This window comes from Gambusia affinis, linkage group LG03 (genome assembly GCF_019740435.1).
Source record: "Gambusia affinis linkage group LG03, SWU_Gaff_1.0, whole genome shotgun sequence".
Classification (NCBI taxonomy): Eukaryota; Metazoa; Chordata; class Actinopteri; order Cyprinodontiformes; family Poeciliidae; genus Gambusia; species Gambusia affinis.
Window position 1 is genome coordinate 31593298 of NC_057870.1, and position 18444 is coordinate 31611741.

An 18444-nucleotide genomic window follows, 5' to 3' on the forward strand; every position below is an offset into this window, starting at 1 on the left:
TAGATTTTAATCTTTATCAAAACTTTTTCCTGATCTGAAAGAACAAGAAGTAAATCTGGTAAACATGTTGGTAGAGCGTCCAGTGTGTCCAGTAATAACTCCAGTGTCCAGTTTGTTCCACCATCAGGAACCTCCGAGGAACCAGAGAAGTTCTGAGCAGAGTCCGGGTCTGTTGGTTCTGTTGGGTCTGTTGGGTCAACAGAACCTGGGTTTCAGTTGATCTGATTGATGCAGATTTTATTTTAATCACAAAATGGAAAAAGTCTTTGACTAGGCCAGTTAGATCCAGATGGACATCAACCTATTAAATAGTGATTAAATATCAAATCAATAATCAGCTCTCTGTTAGTGGGTTGTTCTGCTCAGGAAATCTCTGATTCATGTTTTCCTTCCACATAAACTAAAATCCATCAGATAATAATTTCTCTCTATGTCTCTATGGCAGCCGATCGCTGACCAAACCTGCTGGTTTGTTAAATAACTGGAATCAGAGACGATCCGAGTCCGACTGTTCAGCTTGTTTGTTACTACGCAATAGCCAGCCTCGCCATCTCCTCTCAACTCCTCGGGGCTGACTACTGACCAGTTCTCTGTCTAACAGGTCCGGAAAATCTCTATGACCTGGGTCTTACCCTGATCAAGATCTATAAGAGATAATCTGTTTAAACTGGTGGCGAAAGAAATTCGTCCAGCTCTCACTACCTTCGTCCAGAAGTTATGGCCTTCTTAAGTTAATAAATAATCAGCTGAGTAGCCCAGACAACTGCATAATTTAAATAACCACTTCTGTTAACGGCAGTATTCTTTCTAAAATGTAACGAGTACTTGTTAACGGCTGGATAATCTTTAGTGACTAGGATTAAAAAAAATCAAGTCCCAAGGCCATTATTTTAAACTCACCAAAGGAAAGTCTGAAGCCACCACATTACTAGAATCTTGTATACTGGTTTTACTATAAATAGAAGAACTTTGATTCAAATGACTCAATTAATTTCAAGGTCCACAACCTGATTAGAATTTTATATTATATGCATTTATTAAGCAAGCTTTAGCAGGGTAAATGACAGGCATACAGAATTCACTTGAGATTAACATACAAAGAAAATCAATAAAATTTAGATCAATTTAACTATTTCCTAATAACCTCCCTACACTGTCATCTTTCTATCAAATAAGGCTTTGAGATGCAGCAGACTCCTACCCAGATGAAATTGGATCTCGGCAACAGAAGTCCTTGGTCAGAATCCTTCTCCGTGGAAAAGGAATCCTCTTTTGGAAATGAAACAAAATGAACTGTCTGTTATATCCAACCGAACAGCTCTTGATCGGAATCTTTATCTTTAAAAAAGTAAATCCTTCCTCGGAATTGAAATAAGGTGAACTGTCTGTTATATCCAACCGAACAGCTCTTGATCGGAATCTTTATCTTTAAAAAAGTAAATCCTTCCTCGGAATTGAAATAAGGTGAACTGTCTGTTATATCCAACCGAACAGCTCTTGATCGATCCTGTGACTTTTGTTCAATTCCCCAAGTCTGTGCGATGTATTTTGAGATCGTTGGGTCGAGTGCAGAGTAGGGAAATCCAATGAGGAACCAAGGCAGTGGGTCGGTGGATCTTCGTCCTGTTAATCCGGCGTGAGGTGCTCCGTAGTACTCCTTAAGAGGTAATTTACTTGGTTCCAGGATGTGGTCTTCTGCCGGTGCTGCACTTGTCGAGTCTCAGCCGGAGGACGAAGAGCCTCGTGTTCCTTCAGTCTCGTGGCTTTATACCTTTCTTTTCTCTCTCTCCAAGACAAAAAACATCTGCGCACGCAACCCACGGTCCCATCCAGGCCCCAACTCTCCACGTGTCTCTTTTTCCACGTGGGCGGTTGAACTAATGCACTTGTGACACCTGCAACCCGAGATCTGCTCCATTCACACCTCACGCCCTTCCTCTGATCTTTCACAGGCAGCTGCATCCTTCCACCATAAAAGTCACATTTAACTTATTTTACTTTCCTAATTTATCATCTACCAATTCATTATAATATCCATAATTCATCAGTTGTAACTTAACGTGAGCTTACTACAAGTTTTCTGAAAAGAAACTAGGAATAATCCATAATTCTAATTACTTGACATCAAAGTTACAGTTACTTGTTTCAATACAAGAGTAAATGTTTACTGCAAGCAAACCAATATTAATGAAAGCATTTCACTTTGAATCTTATCCAATTATTCACAATGTTTTTAGATTTCATTCTTTGTAACTTTCATGTTTGGAAATAATAGTCTTTCCTATCTGTAGGCTGGAAACAGAATATTTATTTATTAACCTTTAAGTCTACTGTTGGGTCTAGATTTCTCTTAAGTAATTCATTTTAAAGATAACTTTATTTACTAAAATAACTAAAACCTCCACCTCTTCTTGACATTTCCTTGACTCATGACAGTTTGTAACTATTTTAAAAACTTTCCGAGTCTGCAGCTGCAAGCAGCTCTCAGCTCTCATCGGCAGCTCTGACATTCTAACCACTTCCTGTCGCTGCAACACAGCCCTATTTCTTCTCCTGTGTAAAACTTCAATTCCTTACATTTTACCAACCATAGATTATTTGATTTTGGTTCATCGTTACAAAGAACATACTAAACACAGGGATTACACCTTAAGAAATCATTATTACTCAACACAGTAGTCTGTGGCAGTCTCCTAGGCATCTTATGATCGTTTGTTCTGCTTGGGCCTGGACAGATCTCACACACCCCAGATTTCTTGACAAGCTTCACGTCCAGAACTCTGATCTGGACTCGGCTGATTTTCAGACTGAAGAAACAGAAAAACACAGAAAACATCCAGAAGTTTCTGTCCAAACATGTTTAACCTGCTGCAGGTTCAAAGTTATGAAACGATCCTGGAATCCATTTTGGATCTTGTCTTGGTGGAAACAGTTTCCTGGTAAAACCATCCACAGTTGGTAGTAACTAGTTATGTTAACTCAGTTACATTTACTCAACTAACCTTTTGGAAAAACTGTTTCCATTTAGGAGTGAATGTAATAAAGTGTAATTTTTCATCTAATGGAGTAATAATATGAATATTTATCACGACTTTTTATCGATAAACGTTTCAGATCCTCATCTAGTGACGTCACTAAATGAAGATCATGAATGAACCTCCATCCAGGACCAGGAGGTTGTTTTGGTTCTGGTACTGAAAACTCTTTCTGGGTTCTCTCTCTTCTGATTCATGTTAGGAAAAGTTCTGCTCAGTTTGAACCGGATTACAGCCTGATGTTCATAATGAGCAGTGATGTCAGTAACGCCTTACATATTTATATGTAATATATTAATATGTAATATATTAATATGTTACTTTTTCAGTAACCAGTAATCTAACGCGTTGCTTTTTCAAATCCAGTAGTCAGACTACAGTTACTTATTGTTACAATTACTACAATAGAAAATTACTATTTTCTTTTGTAGTTTAATTTCATTTCCTCTACGTCTCGTCCAGTCACCACCGTTTCTGTTACTAAAGTTTTTTTCGTACTGTTGTTACCTTTAAACAATCTCCCTTCAGTTCAACCTTATAAATGGAGAAATATTGTTGATGTTATTATTATAAAATCACTTGAGATTAAATATTGGCAAACATTAATGTAATCTTCACAGTGTTGTTGTCAGCAGCTCCTGAAAGTAACAAAAAGTTACTTTAAATGTAACTTAGTTACTTTTCAAATCAAGTAATAATTAATCAGATTAAAGTTACTTTTCACAGTAACGATGCCATCACTGATAATAAGTTATAAAATATATTTGACCAAAAACAGAGAAACTTAAACCTCCAGATCAGTTTGGATTTACTGAAAACTGTCAGGAGAGCACACACCTCCAGATTGTGCCAGGCTTGTTGCTAAGAGACCAGAATAAATCCGAGTCGTATACTGAGGAAGACATGAGGAAGAATATTTTAACATCGTCAGAGTGAGTATTGTGGCTCGTTGCTGCTGGAAGAGAAGCTCCTTCATCGTCAGGTCTTCCTCCAGCCGGTCGATGTCTGCTCTGGTTCTGACCCAGTTGGGGCGACTCCATTGGCAACGTCTTCCTCACTATGTGGGCGTTAATGTGGACAGGCTGAGAGATCAGCAGGATCTGAGCTCCATTTGTCCTCTGGGACATTTTCTCTGAAATCTGTTGGAGTCTTTGCTCTCTGCAGGTGGATGAAAGGTTTGGACCTGGAGGTTTGGACTTGGAGGTTTGGAGGTTTGGACCTGGAGGTTTGGAGGTTTGGACCTGGAGGTTTGGAGGTTTGGACCTGGAGGTTTGGACCTGGAGGTTTGGACTTGAAGGTTTGGAGGTTTGGACCTGGAGGTTTGGACCTGGAGGTTTGGACTTGGAGGTTTGGACTTGGAGGTTTGGACCTGGAGGTTTGGACCTGGAGGTTTGGACTTGGAGGTTTGGACCTGGAGGTTTGGACCTGGAGGTTTGGACTTGGAGGTTTGGACTTGGAGATTTGGACCTGGAGGTTTGGACCTGGAGGTTTGGACTTGGAGGTTTGGAGGTTTGGACCTGGAGGTTTGGACTTGCAGGTTTGGAGGTTTGGACTTGGAGGTTTGGACCTGGAGGTTTGGACCTGGAGGTTTGGACTTGGATGTTTGGACCTGGAGGTTTGGACCCGGAGGTTTTGACCCGGAGGTTTGGACTTGGAGGTTTGGACCTGGAGGTTTGGACCTGGAGGTTTGGACTTGGAGGTTTGGACCTGGACGTTTGGACCTGGACGTTTGGACCTGGACGTTTGGACCTGGAGGTTTGGACCTGGAGGTTTGGACTTGGAGGTTTGGACTTGGAGGTTTGGACCTGGAGGTTTGGATCTGGAGTCATAAATTAGCTGATTGCTAACTGCTACATGTTGAGATGTTGTTGATGTAAATCCACAGGCCAGTCGATGAAGTGGGTCGATCCCTGGACCAGAACCTCTCAGGAGATCAAACATCTGTTCTTGTATTTCTCCTTCATGGTCTTCAGCTCTCTCTCCTGGGCGATCTTTAATTCCTCCATTTCTTTCAGCTGCTGGTCTTTGTGCTCCAGTTCTTCTTTCAGTCGTTCCTCTTTGTGAACCAGCAGGTTGTCCAGCAGTTTGTACTCTTTCTGCCGTTTCTCCTCTTTCTCCTGCATCTCCCTCTGGTGTTTCCGCTCCAGGTTCTGGATTTCCTCCCGGTGTTCCTCCATCAGACCAGCAAAGTTTTCTGTGTATTTCTCCCTGAAGTTGTTGTGCTCTTCAGCTTGTGCTCTCGCCTCCTCTTGGAACTTCTTCTTGATGTCCGCTGCTTTCTTCTCATATTTTTCGTCCAACTCTCCCAGTTTTTTGCTCTCCTGTTCAGTCTGCTGTTCGGACGTCTTTTTGTTCTGATCGTAATACATTTGGAGCTGTTTGAGTTTTGTTTCAGCCTTTTTCCGTCTGCTCTCGTTCTCTCTCCTTCGACGTTCCCAGTATTCCTTCTGCTCCTTCTTCCTGTTCTCTTGCTCTTTCCTCGTACTTTCTTTAAGTTGTCCCAGTAAACTTTTCTTCTCCAGATCTGTCGTAGAATCAATTTTTTCCTGCAAATTTATCAGTTTTGCTTCAGACTCCTGATTTTCCTTCTCCTCCTCTCTCTTCTTCTTCCTGTCTTCTTCATCCCTCTTTTCCTTCTCTTTCTTTATCCTCTCAGTCTCATTGGTAATTTTAACTCTGGCCTGCTCCAGTTGTTTTAATGTATCTTCTCTGTGACTTGCTAGAGCTGCTTCTTCTTCCTCCATCCTCTCCTGCAGCTCTTTCATTTCTTTGTCTCGTTGTTTCTCAATCGTTTGCAGCTCTTTCTGCATCTCCTCGTTCTTCTGTTCCAGGATTTTCTCCACTTCTTTCTGGATCGCCGCCTCGGCTTCCCTCAGCATCTCATTGGTGAAGCAGCCGCTGCCGTTTTTCTTCACCATCTGCTTGATCTTCTCTATCAGCCCAGAGACCTGCTGTGCTTTGTTTTCTTTGTTGTAGTTGTTGAACATGTGGTACCGTCCTCCACAGTCATCGATGAGATTCTTGATCTGATCGTCTCCTGTCTCGATGTATTCCTCTAAAGACATTGAATGATGTTCTAATGAATCTCCTTTTGTGAACAGGATGATGGTGAACTTCTCAGACGTTTTTCCAAAGACTCTCTTGACCAGTTTTAATGTGTCCTTCTCCTCTGCAGTGAACCTGCTGATCTGCAGCACCAGAAGGAAGACGTGTGGACCAGGAGCCAGGAGGCTGATGCACTTGGTCATCTCCTGGTTGACTTCATCGTTGGACAGGCTGGTGTCAAACAGTCCAGGAGTGTCGACCACAGTGACTGAGTGGCCGGCGACTTCACTCTGAGCTTTCTGGCAATACTTGGTGACAGATTTCTGGAGAGCCTGAGCTTTGAATTCCTCTCTTCCCAGGATGGTGTTTCCAGAGGAGCTCTTCCCACAGCCGGTCTTACCGATCAGGACGATCCTAAGAGAGTCTGGGGCCGGCGGTCCATCGACTCCTGGAAGGAAAAGAAGTTATTTAAGTTTTTAATAGAAGCTTAAGAGTCAGTGGAATATAGGTCATGAGTGTAGGTTAGTAAAAAGGATGTGAACTTCTGATGTACGTTTATGAAAACAAAAATGCAACTTGGGTTTCATTTCAAAGGCAAATCTGGGCATTAATAAACAATGGAAAATCTTTATGCTTTAAAGCAAATTGTTAACCATGTTCTGTTACAAGATCATGTCAATTAGGTCAAGAGGGTCAATTGTTTAATGCCAAAGTAATAAATTACACTTCCTGTTGCCGAGGGATGTTGATTAAGTGTATTGACTGCTGCATGTTGCAGGAACCGGATGTGGATCAACCCCTGAAAGTTTTGGTGTCTCTGTGACACCAAACAAAAAAGATTTTGAAACTTGGAGTTTTGATAACTTTTAATCTGCCAGGCCTTATTAGCAAATTGATCAAGTCTCAAACTGATTGATTGAAATCTGTAGAAGTTTGATTAAACTATAAACTGCCAAAATGGGTTTGGAGCTTTCAATCCAAGATGGCCGACTTCTTGTTCAGTGGAGAGCAGGAGAGTTTTGTGCAGGACTTGAGGACTTTTACAAGTGTACCAAATTTCATAGCTGTACAATAAAGTAAGGTGTTTTGAAAGTTGCCAGGGGGCGCTGTTGAGCCACTCCTGTTCTGACTTTGTGAAACTCTTAAAATATTTAATTTTCATCCAGTTCTGACGTCCGTCGAGTTTGGTGAGCTCTTGTATTTGTTCAGGCCTCTAAAAACCAAACTGATTTAACCAGAGGAAGAAACTGATACGATAGATCTTCACCTTCTCAGGTTGCTGGACAATTAAAACACTTTAGCATTAGCTTCCGCTAAACACCATGTTTAGCTGCAGCAGTACTAATGTTCATGCTTTAGGGTTAGCACAGCTAACTGTGTAGCTCGGTTTGTCTGGTTTAGCCACATCAGTGGTGTTGTAGGAGGTCGACTGTCCACAGCTGAGTACAAACAGGTGTGAGCAGATTAAAACACACTTCCTGTGACCTCAGTGGGCTTGGAAAACCAGCCTCTGCTGCCCCCTGGAGGTCATGGGAATACTGCATTCAGGCTTGAATAGTTTGGATTTCCTTCCTGATTCTCCCATTTGCTAAATCTTCCAGGAGTGCCAGTGCAAAGTAACGTAATGGGGATTTTGTTGCTTATTTATTATGCTATGTATTAATCATTTAGAGCCCTTTGAACTGCCTTGTTGCTGAAATGTGAGATACTAATGAACTGGACTTGACTGCAGATGGAGGAGGATCTAAAAGCTGCTGAAGGAGCTTCCTGGACTGGACTTTGATTTTCTTTAATTAGTTTTTCTATATGAGGTTGGAATGAAGTAGTTCTAAAACATGTCAAAGATCAGATTATTTGTGGTTCTTTTTAATGACTGTATCTCACTTACTGCTGATGTTGGCTTTCCATTTGAGGTTCTGAACTTCTTCCTCCAGATGTACAATGTTTTTATCTTTTTCCCAGATTTTTTCTGCCTGAGCGTTGGCGTGTATTTTGGCTGTGTATCCAAGTTGCTCATCTTCAGACATGATTGTTTTTTCTACGACTCGCAGCAGCTCTGGGATCTGCTGCCTGTCCTTGATGTTCAGAACTAAATATCTTCCTCCACAGCTCCGGCAGAGATCCTGGACGCCTCTGCTTTCCCTGATGAAGTCAGTGACAGCAGGAGCTGCAGCATCAGTCTCTGTGGTGAAGAGGATGATGGTGAAGTCATGGACTCTAGAGCTGAATGTGTCCTGGATGGTGTGTAACTCTCCCTTGTCTTCATCAGTGAGGGGACCCACAGGTAGGACCAGGATGAAGGCGTGGACACCCTCAGGATCACAGAGGGAGACACACCTGAAGGATTCCTCCATCACTTCCTGCTGAGCTTTTCCGTACAGTGAAGGCATCTCCAGAATAGAAACCCAACGGCCGCACACCTCTCCTTCGTTCCTGACGATGTCTGAAGGGTTGGAGTCCAAATGAAGTTCTGTCTGACCCAAAATGACCTTCGCTAGTGAGGTTTTCTCTGCGTTTCTTGTCCCACACAGAACCAGGTTTAAGGTTCTCCTGTGAAGTCCAGGTTCTGGGTCCATGTTCTCTTCAGCCAAGGTGAGGTAGAGTCCCTTGTTGAGGTGCACGGTGGCCTTTACCTTCCTCATTAATGCCCTCTGGTCATTTTCATACATGTTGTACTGTCGTTCATCACAGTCTCTGATCAGCTGCTTGATCGGCCCAGATTCGATCTGTTCATGTGTCTTAACCACCAGCGAGTGTTTCACAGCGTCCGGTCCGAGCAAACCGAGGGTGGATGAGAGGCTTTGCCTCTTCCTCTGGGAGAATGAGGAAGGTTTGACCAGCAGCAGAAGGACATTTGGTCCAGGCTCACAGAGTCTCACACACTCCTTCATTTCTGCTTTGAGTTTTTTCTCAGACATGTGGAAGAAGTTTGGAGTTTTAACCACCGTCAGTGAATATCCTCTCCACTCTCCGTTAGCAGCTGCACATTTAGGAGAAGATGTTTTATGGAAATCCTCTCGGCCTTTACCAAGAATAAAGTTCCCCAGTTTGGTCTTCATCTCTTCACTTTTCCCAAACAGAACTATTCTGAAGGCCGAACCTGAAAAACAATAATAACAATCAAAACTGCATGCGGTTCCACATCCAATCAGCTTATCAATAAGGTATGGAGAATGGATCTAGACTATAAACTTGTTGAACAAAGTTCAATTAGCAAACAGATATGCTTTCATTGGACCAGAACTTAGCATCACCTGCTAGCATCACCTGCTAGCATCACCTGCTAGCATCACCTGTTAGCATCACCTGTTAGCATCACCTGCTAGCATCACCTGCTAGCATAACAGTAAACAGGCATCTTCACTTCAATATCTATCAAAAACATTTTTATTGGCTCTTAGTGCAACTTGAATTGCTGTTCTTCTGATACTTTTACTCAACTTGTTTCCTGTTTGCTATTTAATATCTGCATTTTATTGTTTTAATCTTTGTCTTGTGTCGTGATGGTTGGTGTAAATTGTGAAGCACTTTGGTCTACTGCTGTTTTAAACGTGACATTTGAAATTACTTTAACCCGTTTGAAACTCTGGAGTTAGTTTCAGTTTTACGTTCTGGTCTAAAGATAAAAACCAAACATGGTGCCTATATTGAATCAATAATGGCCAATTATGGTTGAGCATTTAATGAAGGAGTGAAGCTGGTTTTGTGGAAACAAAGGAAAGCCAGGCCATACTCACTGGAAACCTGGCTGTTCATGGATGTCTGCTCCTCAAACTTCTCTGAGCTGACTCGTCGTCCTCTGTTCTCTGTCAGAGTTTTTTCCAAAAACTGCCAGATCTCAGAGAGTTTGGTGGTCCTCTTCCACAGAAACTCTCCTCTGCAGTTCCTCACCATGGCCTCTAGGGCCCCCGGACCGACCGAGTTTTGTCCAGGAGTCTCTCTGGGTGTTTTCAGAACCAGCGAGTGAGCAAAGGATTGGTCACTGATATGTTCCAGGATTCTGCAGAGCCTGTCTTTGTGGTCTTCTGTGAAGCTTTCAGGTTGCAGAACCAGCAGGAACAGATGAGGTCCAGGAGAAGAAAGTCTCATGCAGCATTCGATGTGCTCGATCAGGTGGAACTGGGAGATGCTGGGCAGCAGCAGGTTTGGAGTGTTGATGATGACCAAGCCGTTCCCCATCAGCTGTCCTGTGAAACTCAGGCAGGTTTCTGGTTCTACCTCGGTGTTGAACTGGGATTGTCCCAGTAGGGCGTTCCCAACCTCGCTTCTTGAAGACCAACTGTTCCCCATTAGAATGATCCTCAGTGGGGAGACTGGAGTAGAAAAAGACAGGAAACTGTAAAAACATTGTCCAGGTTGTGCCTCTGCTCCTTCAGTCATGTTGGCAACTTTTCAGAAGCTTTGTTTGCATCTGCACAGATTCTGAATGGAGATTGTGTGCATGTAGTGCCACCCACTGGCCAATTAGTGGAAGTGCACTTCAAATGGAGTAACGAGCAGAGGAGTCCAACAACAAGCCAGTTCAGTTCAGTTCAGTTCAGTTCAGTTCAGTTCATTTACATCAACAGTTCCGGATGTTCCACTCAAACTGTCCAAAATGGCTGCCATTGCCACATGTGAGTTTAGGAAAATTATAGAAATTTGAATATAGATTAAAGACTATTGGTTTCAATAGAGGCTAACAGCCTAATGACATAAATGTTGCTCAAGTTGTCTTAATATTATTCTTAGGATCCACATGAGGCTGAGCAGCCAACATCCTGTCACTGTTTTATTTATGTTTCATATGTAAATGTTTATAATAATTTTTGTATGTTTCATTCTTTTGGGGATTTGTGAATTTTCTGTACTTTGCTGTGATGATACAGTGATTTTTGTCCACCTGACAAAGATTCACTGCTTGGCAAATAAAATGAATGAACTGCTTAGAACATGAAACTGAGGACATGAGAACAGTTAACAGTACAGAACTTCTGCGCCACTGGACTCACCGGACCGTCTGGACTCACCGGACCCATTGGACCCATTGGACCCACTGGACCCATTGGACCCTCTGACCACCAGCCATCAACAGGATGAAGCATCAAACTGCTGAACCCACTGGACCCACTGGACCCATTGGACCCAGCGGACCCATTGGACCCATTGGACCCACTGGAACCATTGGACCCACTGGACCCATTGGACCCACTGGAACCATTGGACCCATTGGACCCACTGGAACCATTGGACCCACTGGACCCATTGGACCCATTGGACCCACTGGACCCATTGGACCCACTGGACCCACTGGACCCATTGGACCCACTGGACCCATTGGACCCACTGGAACCATTGGACCCACTGGACCCATTGGACCCATTGGACCCACTGGACCCATTGGACCCACCGGACCCATTGGACCCACTGGAACCATTGGACCCACTAGACCCATTGGACCCATTGGACCCAGTAGACCCATTGGACCCACTGGACCCACTGGAACCATTGGACCCACTGGACCCTCTGACCACCAGCCAACAACAGGATGAAGCATCAAACTGCAGGATGAATTCTTCCAGCCATCGTCTCCCCAAATACAGGAAGAAATTTGAATTGGTCTTAAATATTTAAATTGATCATTTATTGGTGCTCAGTGAGTCACCCTTCAGCCTGGGGGCGGAGGATGGGGTGGTGCTGACTGCTGGTGGACTGGACGTCTGTGTCCTGCAGCCACTCCAGGAGGATTCCAGGATCCGCTCCAGGAGGTTTCCAGGATCTGATGGATCTGTAGGTGATCTATGGATCCCTGGCTGGACAAGCGGCGCTCGTCTGGGGAATTGAACCCCAAAGAGACTCATATCCTCCCCAACGCTACACCTGGCCCTTTAACTCAGTTTATATTCAGTAGAGAAACTAACAGCTTTGTGGTTGAGGAGTCCAGCAGCAGTGAGGTCTCTCAGTCCCACAACCCAACATTAACACACCTTAGACACACACACCTGCATTCACTTCCTGTTTTCACTCAAGTTCAGTAAAAGCTTCAGAAAAGCAGATAAACACCAAACATGCAGATGAACAATCAGCGGCAGAAACTTTCAGATCAGGACGACTTACAGGTCAGAAGGAGATCTTTGCTGGTTTTACGGGTCAAGCAAGGCACGTCATAAAAAACTGAGAGAGAGAGAGAGAGAGAGAGAGAGGTCATTCAGATGCATTATGGGAAGTTTATGTGATGTCATAAAAAGCCAATAGAGCTGGACTCTGACTGTGAAGTCGATCATTTTAAGGTTTTTGTTGCTGTTGAGACTTTTCAACACCAGAGGGCGCAGTAACACGATGTGTGACGTTTGGCTCCACGTCACACCTGATGCTTTATTAAATATATAATCATACTGCAGGCATTAAATCAATCATGTTTCACCAAATCAACAACATAACTGAATAAGTTTAACTGTTCAAATATTAACCAGTTTTCATAAATATCAGTTTATTTATTAACAGATCGACTCGTTACGTCCTGCTCTGCATCTGGACCAGGTTACTGTCCAATCACAGCAGCTTTACTCTGTTTGTGTATTTTAGTCCAAAACTTTAAATTCAATCCTTTCCTGCAGTTTATTCAGAGCATAAAGAACCGTAAACATCACAGTTTTCTCCGTTATTTTCATTCTTTACATTCAGAAATCATATTTTTCCAAATGCAGGTGGATTTTTTTACCAGCAGCAAACCTGAATAAATCTTGATGCTTTTGGAAACAGAAATTGTTGTGCTCAAATATTCACAGAAATAAAAGATAATTTAAAAAACATTTTTGGAGAATTTAGAATCACAAACATTTTTTTAAAAAGTGTAAAAACTTTAAATAAGTCAGAAAATCTGATTTTCTTTAACTCTGCAGGTAAAAAATAGTTCAGGAATTCTATGTTTTAACAATTTGTATTAAGTTCTGTTTAAAAAAACAGAAGCTGTGATATCAGGCATAACATTATGACCGCTGACAGGTGAGGTGGATAACAGATTTTAGGCAGGTGGTCATAATGTTTTGCCTGATCAGAGTAGATATATGAGAAACAGAATGTACGTAGATCTGTTTAAATAGAGAGACAGTCTGAACTCACCAGCTGCTTCATCCATCATGAGGAAACGAGGAGAAACTGAGCAAACAGAAATATTTAGAACATGAACTGATAAAATGAGCTTCTATGAAGTAATTATTTAAATGTTTAACCTGTCAGCATCTCAGATCCGTTCGAAAAACATTAAAACATCCTGGAGAAGAAAGACTTCATAACTCTCCTGAATTATGCCTTTATTTTGAAAGGATTCCCATTCATTTAATATTTATCAGGATCTGAAAGGTGAGATTTGGTTCTGGATCAAAACTCTATAAATCAGAATTTTAGATAATTTCAGATTTTCATTAGTCAAAGTCTGAACATAGAAAAATCATAAAAATCATAAAACCTGCTGACTGAACTCTGGAGGAGCTGCAGGAGCAGCGCTAGCAGACTCACCTGGTGATTCCAGAGAATGAATTAAACCGAGAGCCGAATCAATAATCCATCGTTTAAATCATAATTTCAGACAAATTCATGGTTCTCTCTGCTGACGGACTGAACTCTGCTCAGTGACCTTCACCCTCTGGTTCTGTTTATGGCCCATTTATCTGACTTTATTGATGCTATCAGAACCTGAACGTGTTTTGCTGCTTTATAGTGATTCAGTTTCTGTTTGAACTTTGGTTCGTTTTATTTCCTTCTCTGAAAATGGAAACCAGTCGATTTATGTTCATTTATTCTTCATGTTTCCATTTTCCATCTGATTCTTAGACAAAGAATAAAGTTATGGAGATGATCAGGATATTGGATAAAATTAAAAATCAAGACACAAAATCAAACTAACAGAAAACAAAACTGGAGAAGTTAGAAAAGATTTTAGATGTTTTCATTTAATATTTTAATTATTAACATTTAATTTGAATAAACTCACCAGAAATTGTTGTAAAATGTTTTTAATCCACGTTCAGCTTCACCAAAGATCTGCCTGACAGAAGGTCAAAGGTCACAGGAGGCGGGGCCAAGCAGACACAGACGCAGTGAAACCGACCAATCAGAGGCCGGCGTCTGAGGAAGGTTTTATTTTTCATGATTTAAAAAATATTACTTATATTTATTTATAATAATGTGACCTGCAGCTGATGGGAAACACTGAACAGGAATATGATCCCAGATTATTAAACTTTATAACATAAAAAAAAATCAGCAGCGTTTTTAAAGTGTGGCTCGGGGGCCGTTTGTGGCCCTCAGGAGGATTGTGTGCGGCCCCTGAATGCCGTCACAGCGTGGCCAGCAGAGGAAGTTCAGAAGTTACAGAAATCTTTTTTTTCACAGTGATGCATCCTGGGACATTTCCTGACTCAACGTTTCTAATGAACCGTTAATGTTCTGCATGCTGCCAATTTAAATCAGTTTAGATATTTCATAAATCCTCCCAGTTTTCATTTTTATTCTCATTGTTTCAGAATGAAAAGTTTTTTCTCCATGGAGCTCAGTGAACTCGACAGTTAAATTATTTTATTTTCTCATCCTCCCTTTAAGATAAACATCCTGGTTGATATTTTTTATATTTCTGTCTGGTTTCCTGCTGGGAGGCGGAGCTTCGTTTCCTCTGAGCTGCAGAGTTTACTGACGGAGAAAAGAGCAAACACTGACCTGCTGCTGGTACCGGACTGGACCCAGAAACTCCGGTCAAAATCATTCATTTACAAACAGAGGCGGAGCTAGAGGGGGGGCGGGGGGGGCCAGTGCCCCCCCAGCCATCTGATTGGCCCCCCCAGCGGCCCCCCCAAATGATCGACATGTCACGACACCCAGTCATTCCTTCACAGTAGGTAGCACTATGTACCACAATGGGTTGTGACACTTGTGACTGTTGTGACTGCTCAAAAGCAGCAGGGGGCGATATGCACCATTTACGTTTATTGTGATACACCATTTGGACACAACAGAGTTGACCCAACAGAAGAAGAGAAGGAGAACCGCGAAGAGACGATAGAGAAATATTGTACAGCTAAGAGGAATACAGTCGATTTGACTCCAAGACGGATAATCTGACTTCAAAGGTAAGTTTTACAATGGTTTACTACTACCAATAAAAAAACCCCGTTAAAAACATTTTGTGCTCAGCCAGGAAATAGTTTCTGGTAGTTGAGTTACTACTATAAGTTGCGAGCATCAAGCTAACAATGCTACAGCTATAGACATACGTAGACGCCGACTTAGTGAGCGAGTCGGCCAGTTCCTATGATACGTCACGTCTGCCAGTCAGACTCGTAATGCACGCAGAAGCAAAAAGTATTGTAAAGACGCTGACGTGTTTCAGTGTGTTTACCACTCACGTCTGCCTGAACAATGTCGGGAGGATAAATACGGGAAGTAAAAAAAAAAGTATCCAACGTGGTGCATGTGTTATCAGACAGAATGGATCATCAGCTCTCGCATTAAATAAAACTATACAGAATGAAAAATGTTAGCTATACTAAGAAAATAAAAATCAGAGTAGTTACTTCTGGCCAATATAATTACATGGGAAATATTTATTGGCTCAGAAGCTGTCGTTTGGCCACAAAGTCAAGAAATTCTGTTCATAAAATTGTGTTCTTTCTTTCTTACCTGTGAAAGGTAATGCTAATGGAGCCAGCTTGTACTATAAAATGAGTGAAAAAACTCCACACAAGTTCCCCACTGACATTTGCTATTTTTACTAATTCTTTTCTAAACATTTTCTATGAAACGGCAACACTTTGTTAGAGGTTCCGTTTCCCCTAGGAAAGGGCATGAACTTGTGACAATTTAATCTGTTACTCTTTTTGCTTTATTATGTTTTCCATGAAATGTTTAATTTATTTAAATTCTTATGTGTTTAGCTTTGTCATTTTCTTTTATGTTTTCTTTTATCTTATCGCTGATGTTTAGCACTTTATTTCAGCTCTGGCTGCTGTTAAAGTGCTTTATAAATAAAGTCGATAATGATCATGAACAAAAACAGGTTAGTCGGTCCAGTAGCTGAGAAGTTTGAATGCTGAACATACAGCCACAGTCTGTTTCCCCTGACCTACACACTGGAAGTGGGGATCTATTAACACTAAGTAATAGGAAGTGATACTTGGCATAACATGACTGGCTTGTTTTTTTTCCTAGGGTCAGTTGAGAATGAAAAGACAGGGAGGCAGGATAGACAGCTTCTTTATAAAAAAAAGCAAATCAGGCACAGATCAAACAGGGTTCAGCTCTGACATCAGCAGTCCTGGTAGCTCATGTCCTGAGAACAGTCACGAGAAAGAAAGTCTGGCAAACACCAATCCACCATCACCAGGTCAGAGTATCTACAGAAACAGTCAAATTCCTGCCCCGTTTTAGGTTATTTTTACTTGCTGGCTTCTGCTAATGTGTTTCTTTAATTGTTGGTTCAATTATGTTAATGTACTGTTTTTACAACGTAGTTCCATCAAAGGAGGAGTCTGAAAACACAGAAAGCTCTGCGCCTGACCAGGATGATGATGAGCCAGAAGGGGCAATTGCAGGAGATACCACTGATCTCTTCTCAGCAGTGTCCAGCACTCCTTTTGCTTTTCCAAAAGGACCCAGTGGTAATTTTACTTACACTAAGACCTGCTTAGTAGCTGCACAATTTACATGACATAATGATCATGTAAATTATGTGTACATAACCATTGTGTTTGTATTCCAGATATTTCAAAGTCAAAAGAACAGGGCCCTGTTCAGCCAAGTTTGACAAACTTCCCCAGAACTCAGCATGGAACAAGAAGAGAGAAAGAGAACTTTTCACAGCTCCTGGTACAAAGACTATTCTTGGTGATGCCAGGCTAAGTCACATTGGAACACTTAGCATAGAGTCAAGGAGGGCACGGGGCCTCAACATGGATGACTTTGTAACATATTTTGCTTCATCTCACAACAACCGAAGGATTTTACTTTTATGAGTGCATGAAGAAGTCTTGTGTTTCTCGTCATGATTTGGGTCTTCACCGACTGGTACTTGTACCAATGATAGTTTAGGAGTCAGTACATTTGGTCATAGCTGCATTAAGTTCGAAAATAAAATGCACATGTAGCATCTATTAAATAACAGTTTCCATAACATACAACCTTCTTTTTTGAGATATTGTAATTGTGAACTGTGTGACACTGCATTCTCATTGTAAGTCTTGTCTTGTTACAATGGTGTCATTTAGAGGTTAATGTCCACTTATGCTTTGTGTGGCATGCATTGATAATAAACTGCAAATTACATGAGCAAATCTCATTTCATGAGTCTTTATTTATATATAGTATGTGAATGAAAGTACTTTTACTGTATTGTCATTGTCATAGTCAGTGGACCCCTTACAGATAGCCCTGGCCCCCCATTGGCCCCCCCAGAAATAAAAGTCTAGCTCCGCCACTGTTTACAAAACCCTGAGATTTCACTCTGACGTCTTCAGAACCTGAACCGGGTCGGAGTTAAGATTCAGGATGATGATGGGTTTATAACTGAACAAACATCATAAAAACATCATAAAAACTAAAGAAAAATGTCATAAACATCAAACAGTCACCAGTTTAGAAACTAGTATTTTGTTGAGTCATCATGAAAATTATCTTTACACGTCAAACATGTTGATCAAAGCTGAAAGCTGCTTTTCCTTGTTTGGTTCTGGTTCTGATGTAGAACCAGGTTCTGGTTCTGGTTCTGGTTCTGGTTCTGGTTCTGGTGGAGACGCTGCTGCAGGTATCAAAGCCTCTAAAGAGAAACGCCTGGATGAGTTTCTCTGATCTGAGACTTCAGTCGTCTGGTCCTGGAAAAGTTCTGCAGCTGATTAGAAGAGAAAACATGGCTGCATGTTTCCACAAGCCGCCATCTTGATTCTGAGCTGGTTGGCTGCAGTCCAGATGTTTCAGCTCCAAACGAGGAGCAGACGGTCGTTCAGCCTGTGGCTTTATGGAGGCCTCTCCTGCAGCGCTGCAGGCTCTCACACAACCAGGGGCCCGGCGGGTCCAGGGAGGTCAGGGGGGCCCGGTGGGCTCAGGGGGGCTCAATTTAATCATAAATTTTAATTCCATTATGTCATTAGTTAATCAAATGTGAGAAATGTAACAAAATGCCAAATTCAGGCCTCTCCTGCATGAAAAATACAATGTTTGTATTAACAATTATAGGAAATTCATTTATTATTATTTTTTATTGTTTTGATGAAAACATGATGAGGCTGAAAAACTGAAAACTCAAACAGACTGAAAAATATTTATATGATCCTGATTCATGAAAATAAAATAATAATAATAATAATAATAATAATAATAATAATAATAATAATAATAA

At 41.7% G+C, this 18444-nt stretch overlaps 1 protein-coding gene across 1 annotated transcript; it reads right to left on the bottom strand.

Annotated features, from left to right (window-relative positions):
- Positions 1-4732: 4732 nt before the first annotated feature.
- Positions 4733-13634, bottom strand: LOC122828558 (GTPase IMAP family member 8-like). Its single transcript, XM_044112196.1, has 6 exons — positions 13578-13634; positions 13182-13217; positions 12177-12233; positions 9818-10393; positions 7969-9180; positions 4733-6528 (listed from the first exon to the last, which is right to left on the bottom strand). Exons 2-6 carry the CDS (start codon positions 13198-13200, stop codon positions 4961-4963), a joined length of 3432 nt encoding a protein of 1143 aa, XP_043968131.1. The 5' UTR covers positions 13201-13217; positions 13578-13634; the 3' UTR covers positions 4733-4960.
- Positions 13635-18444: the final 4810 nt, after the last annotated feature.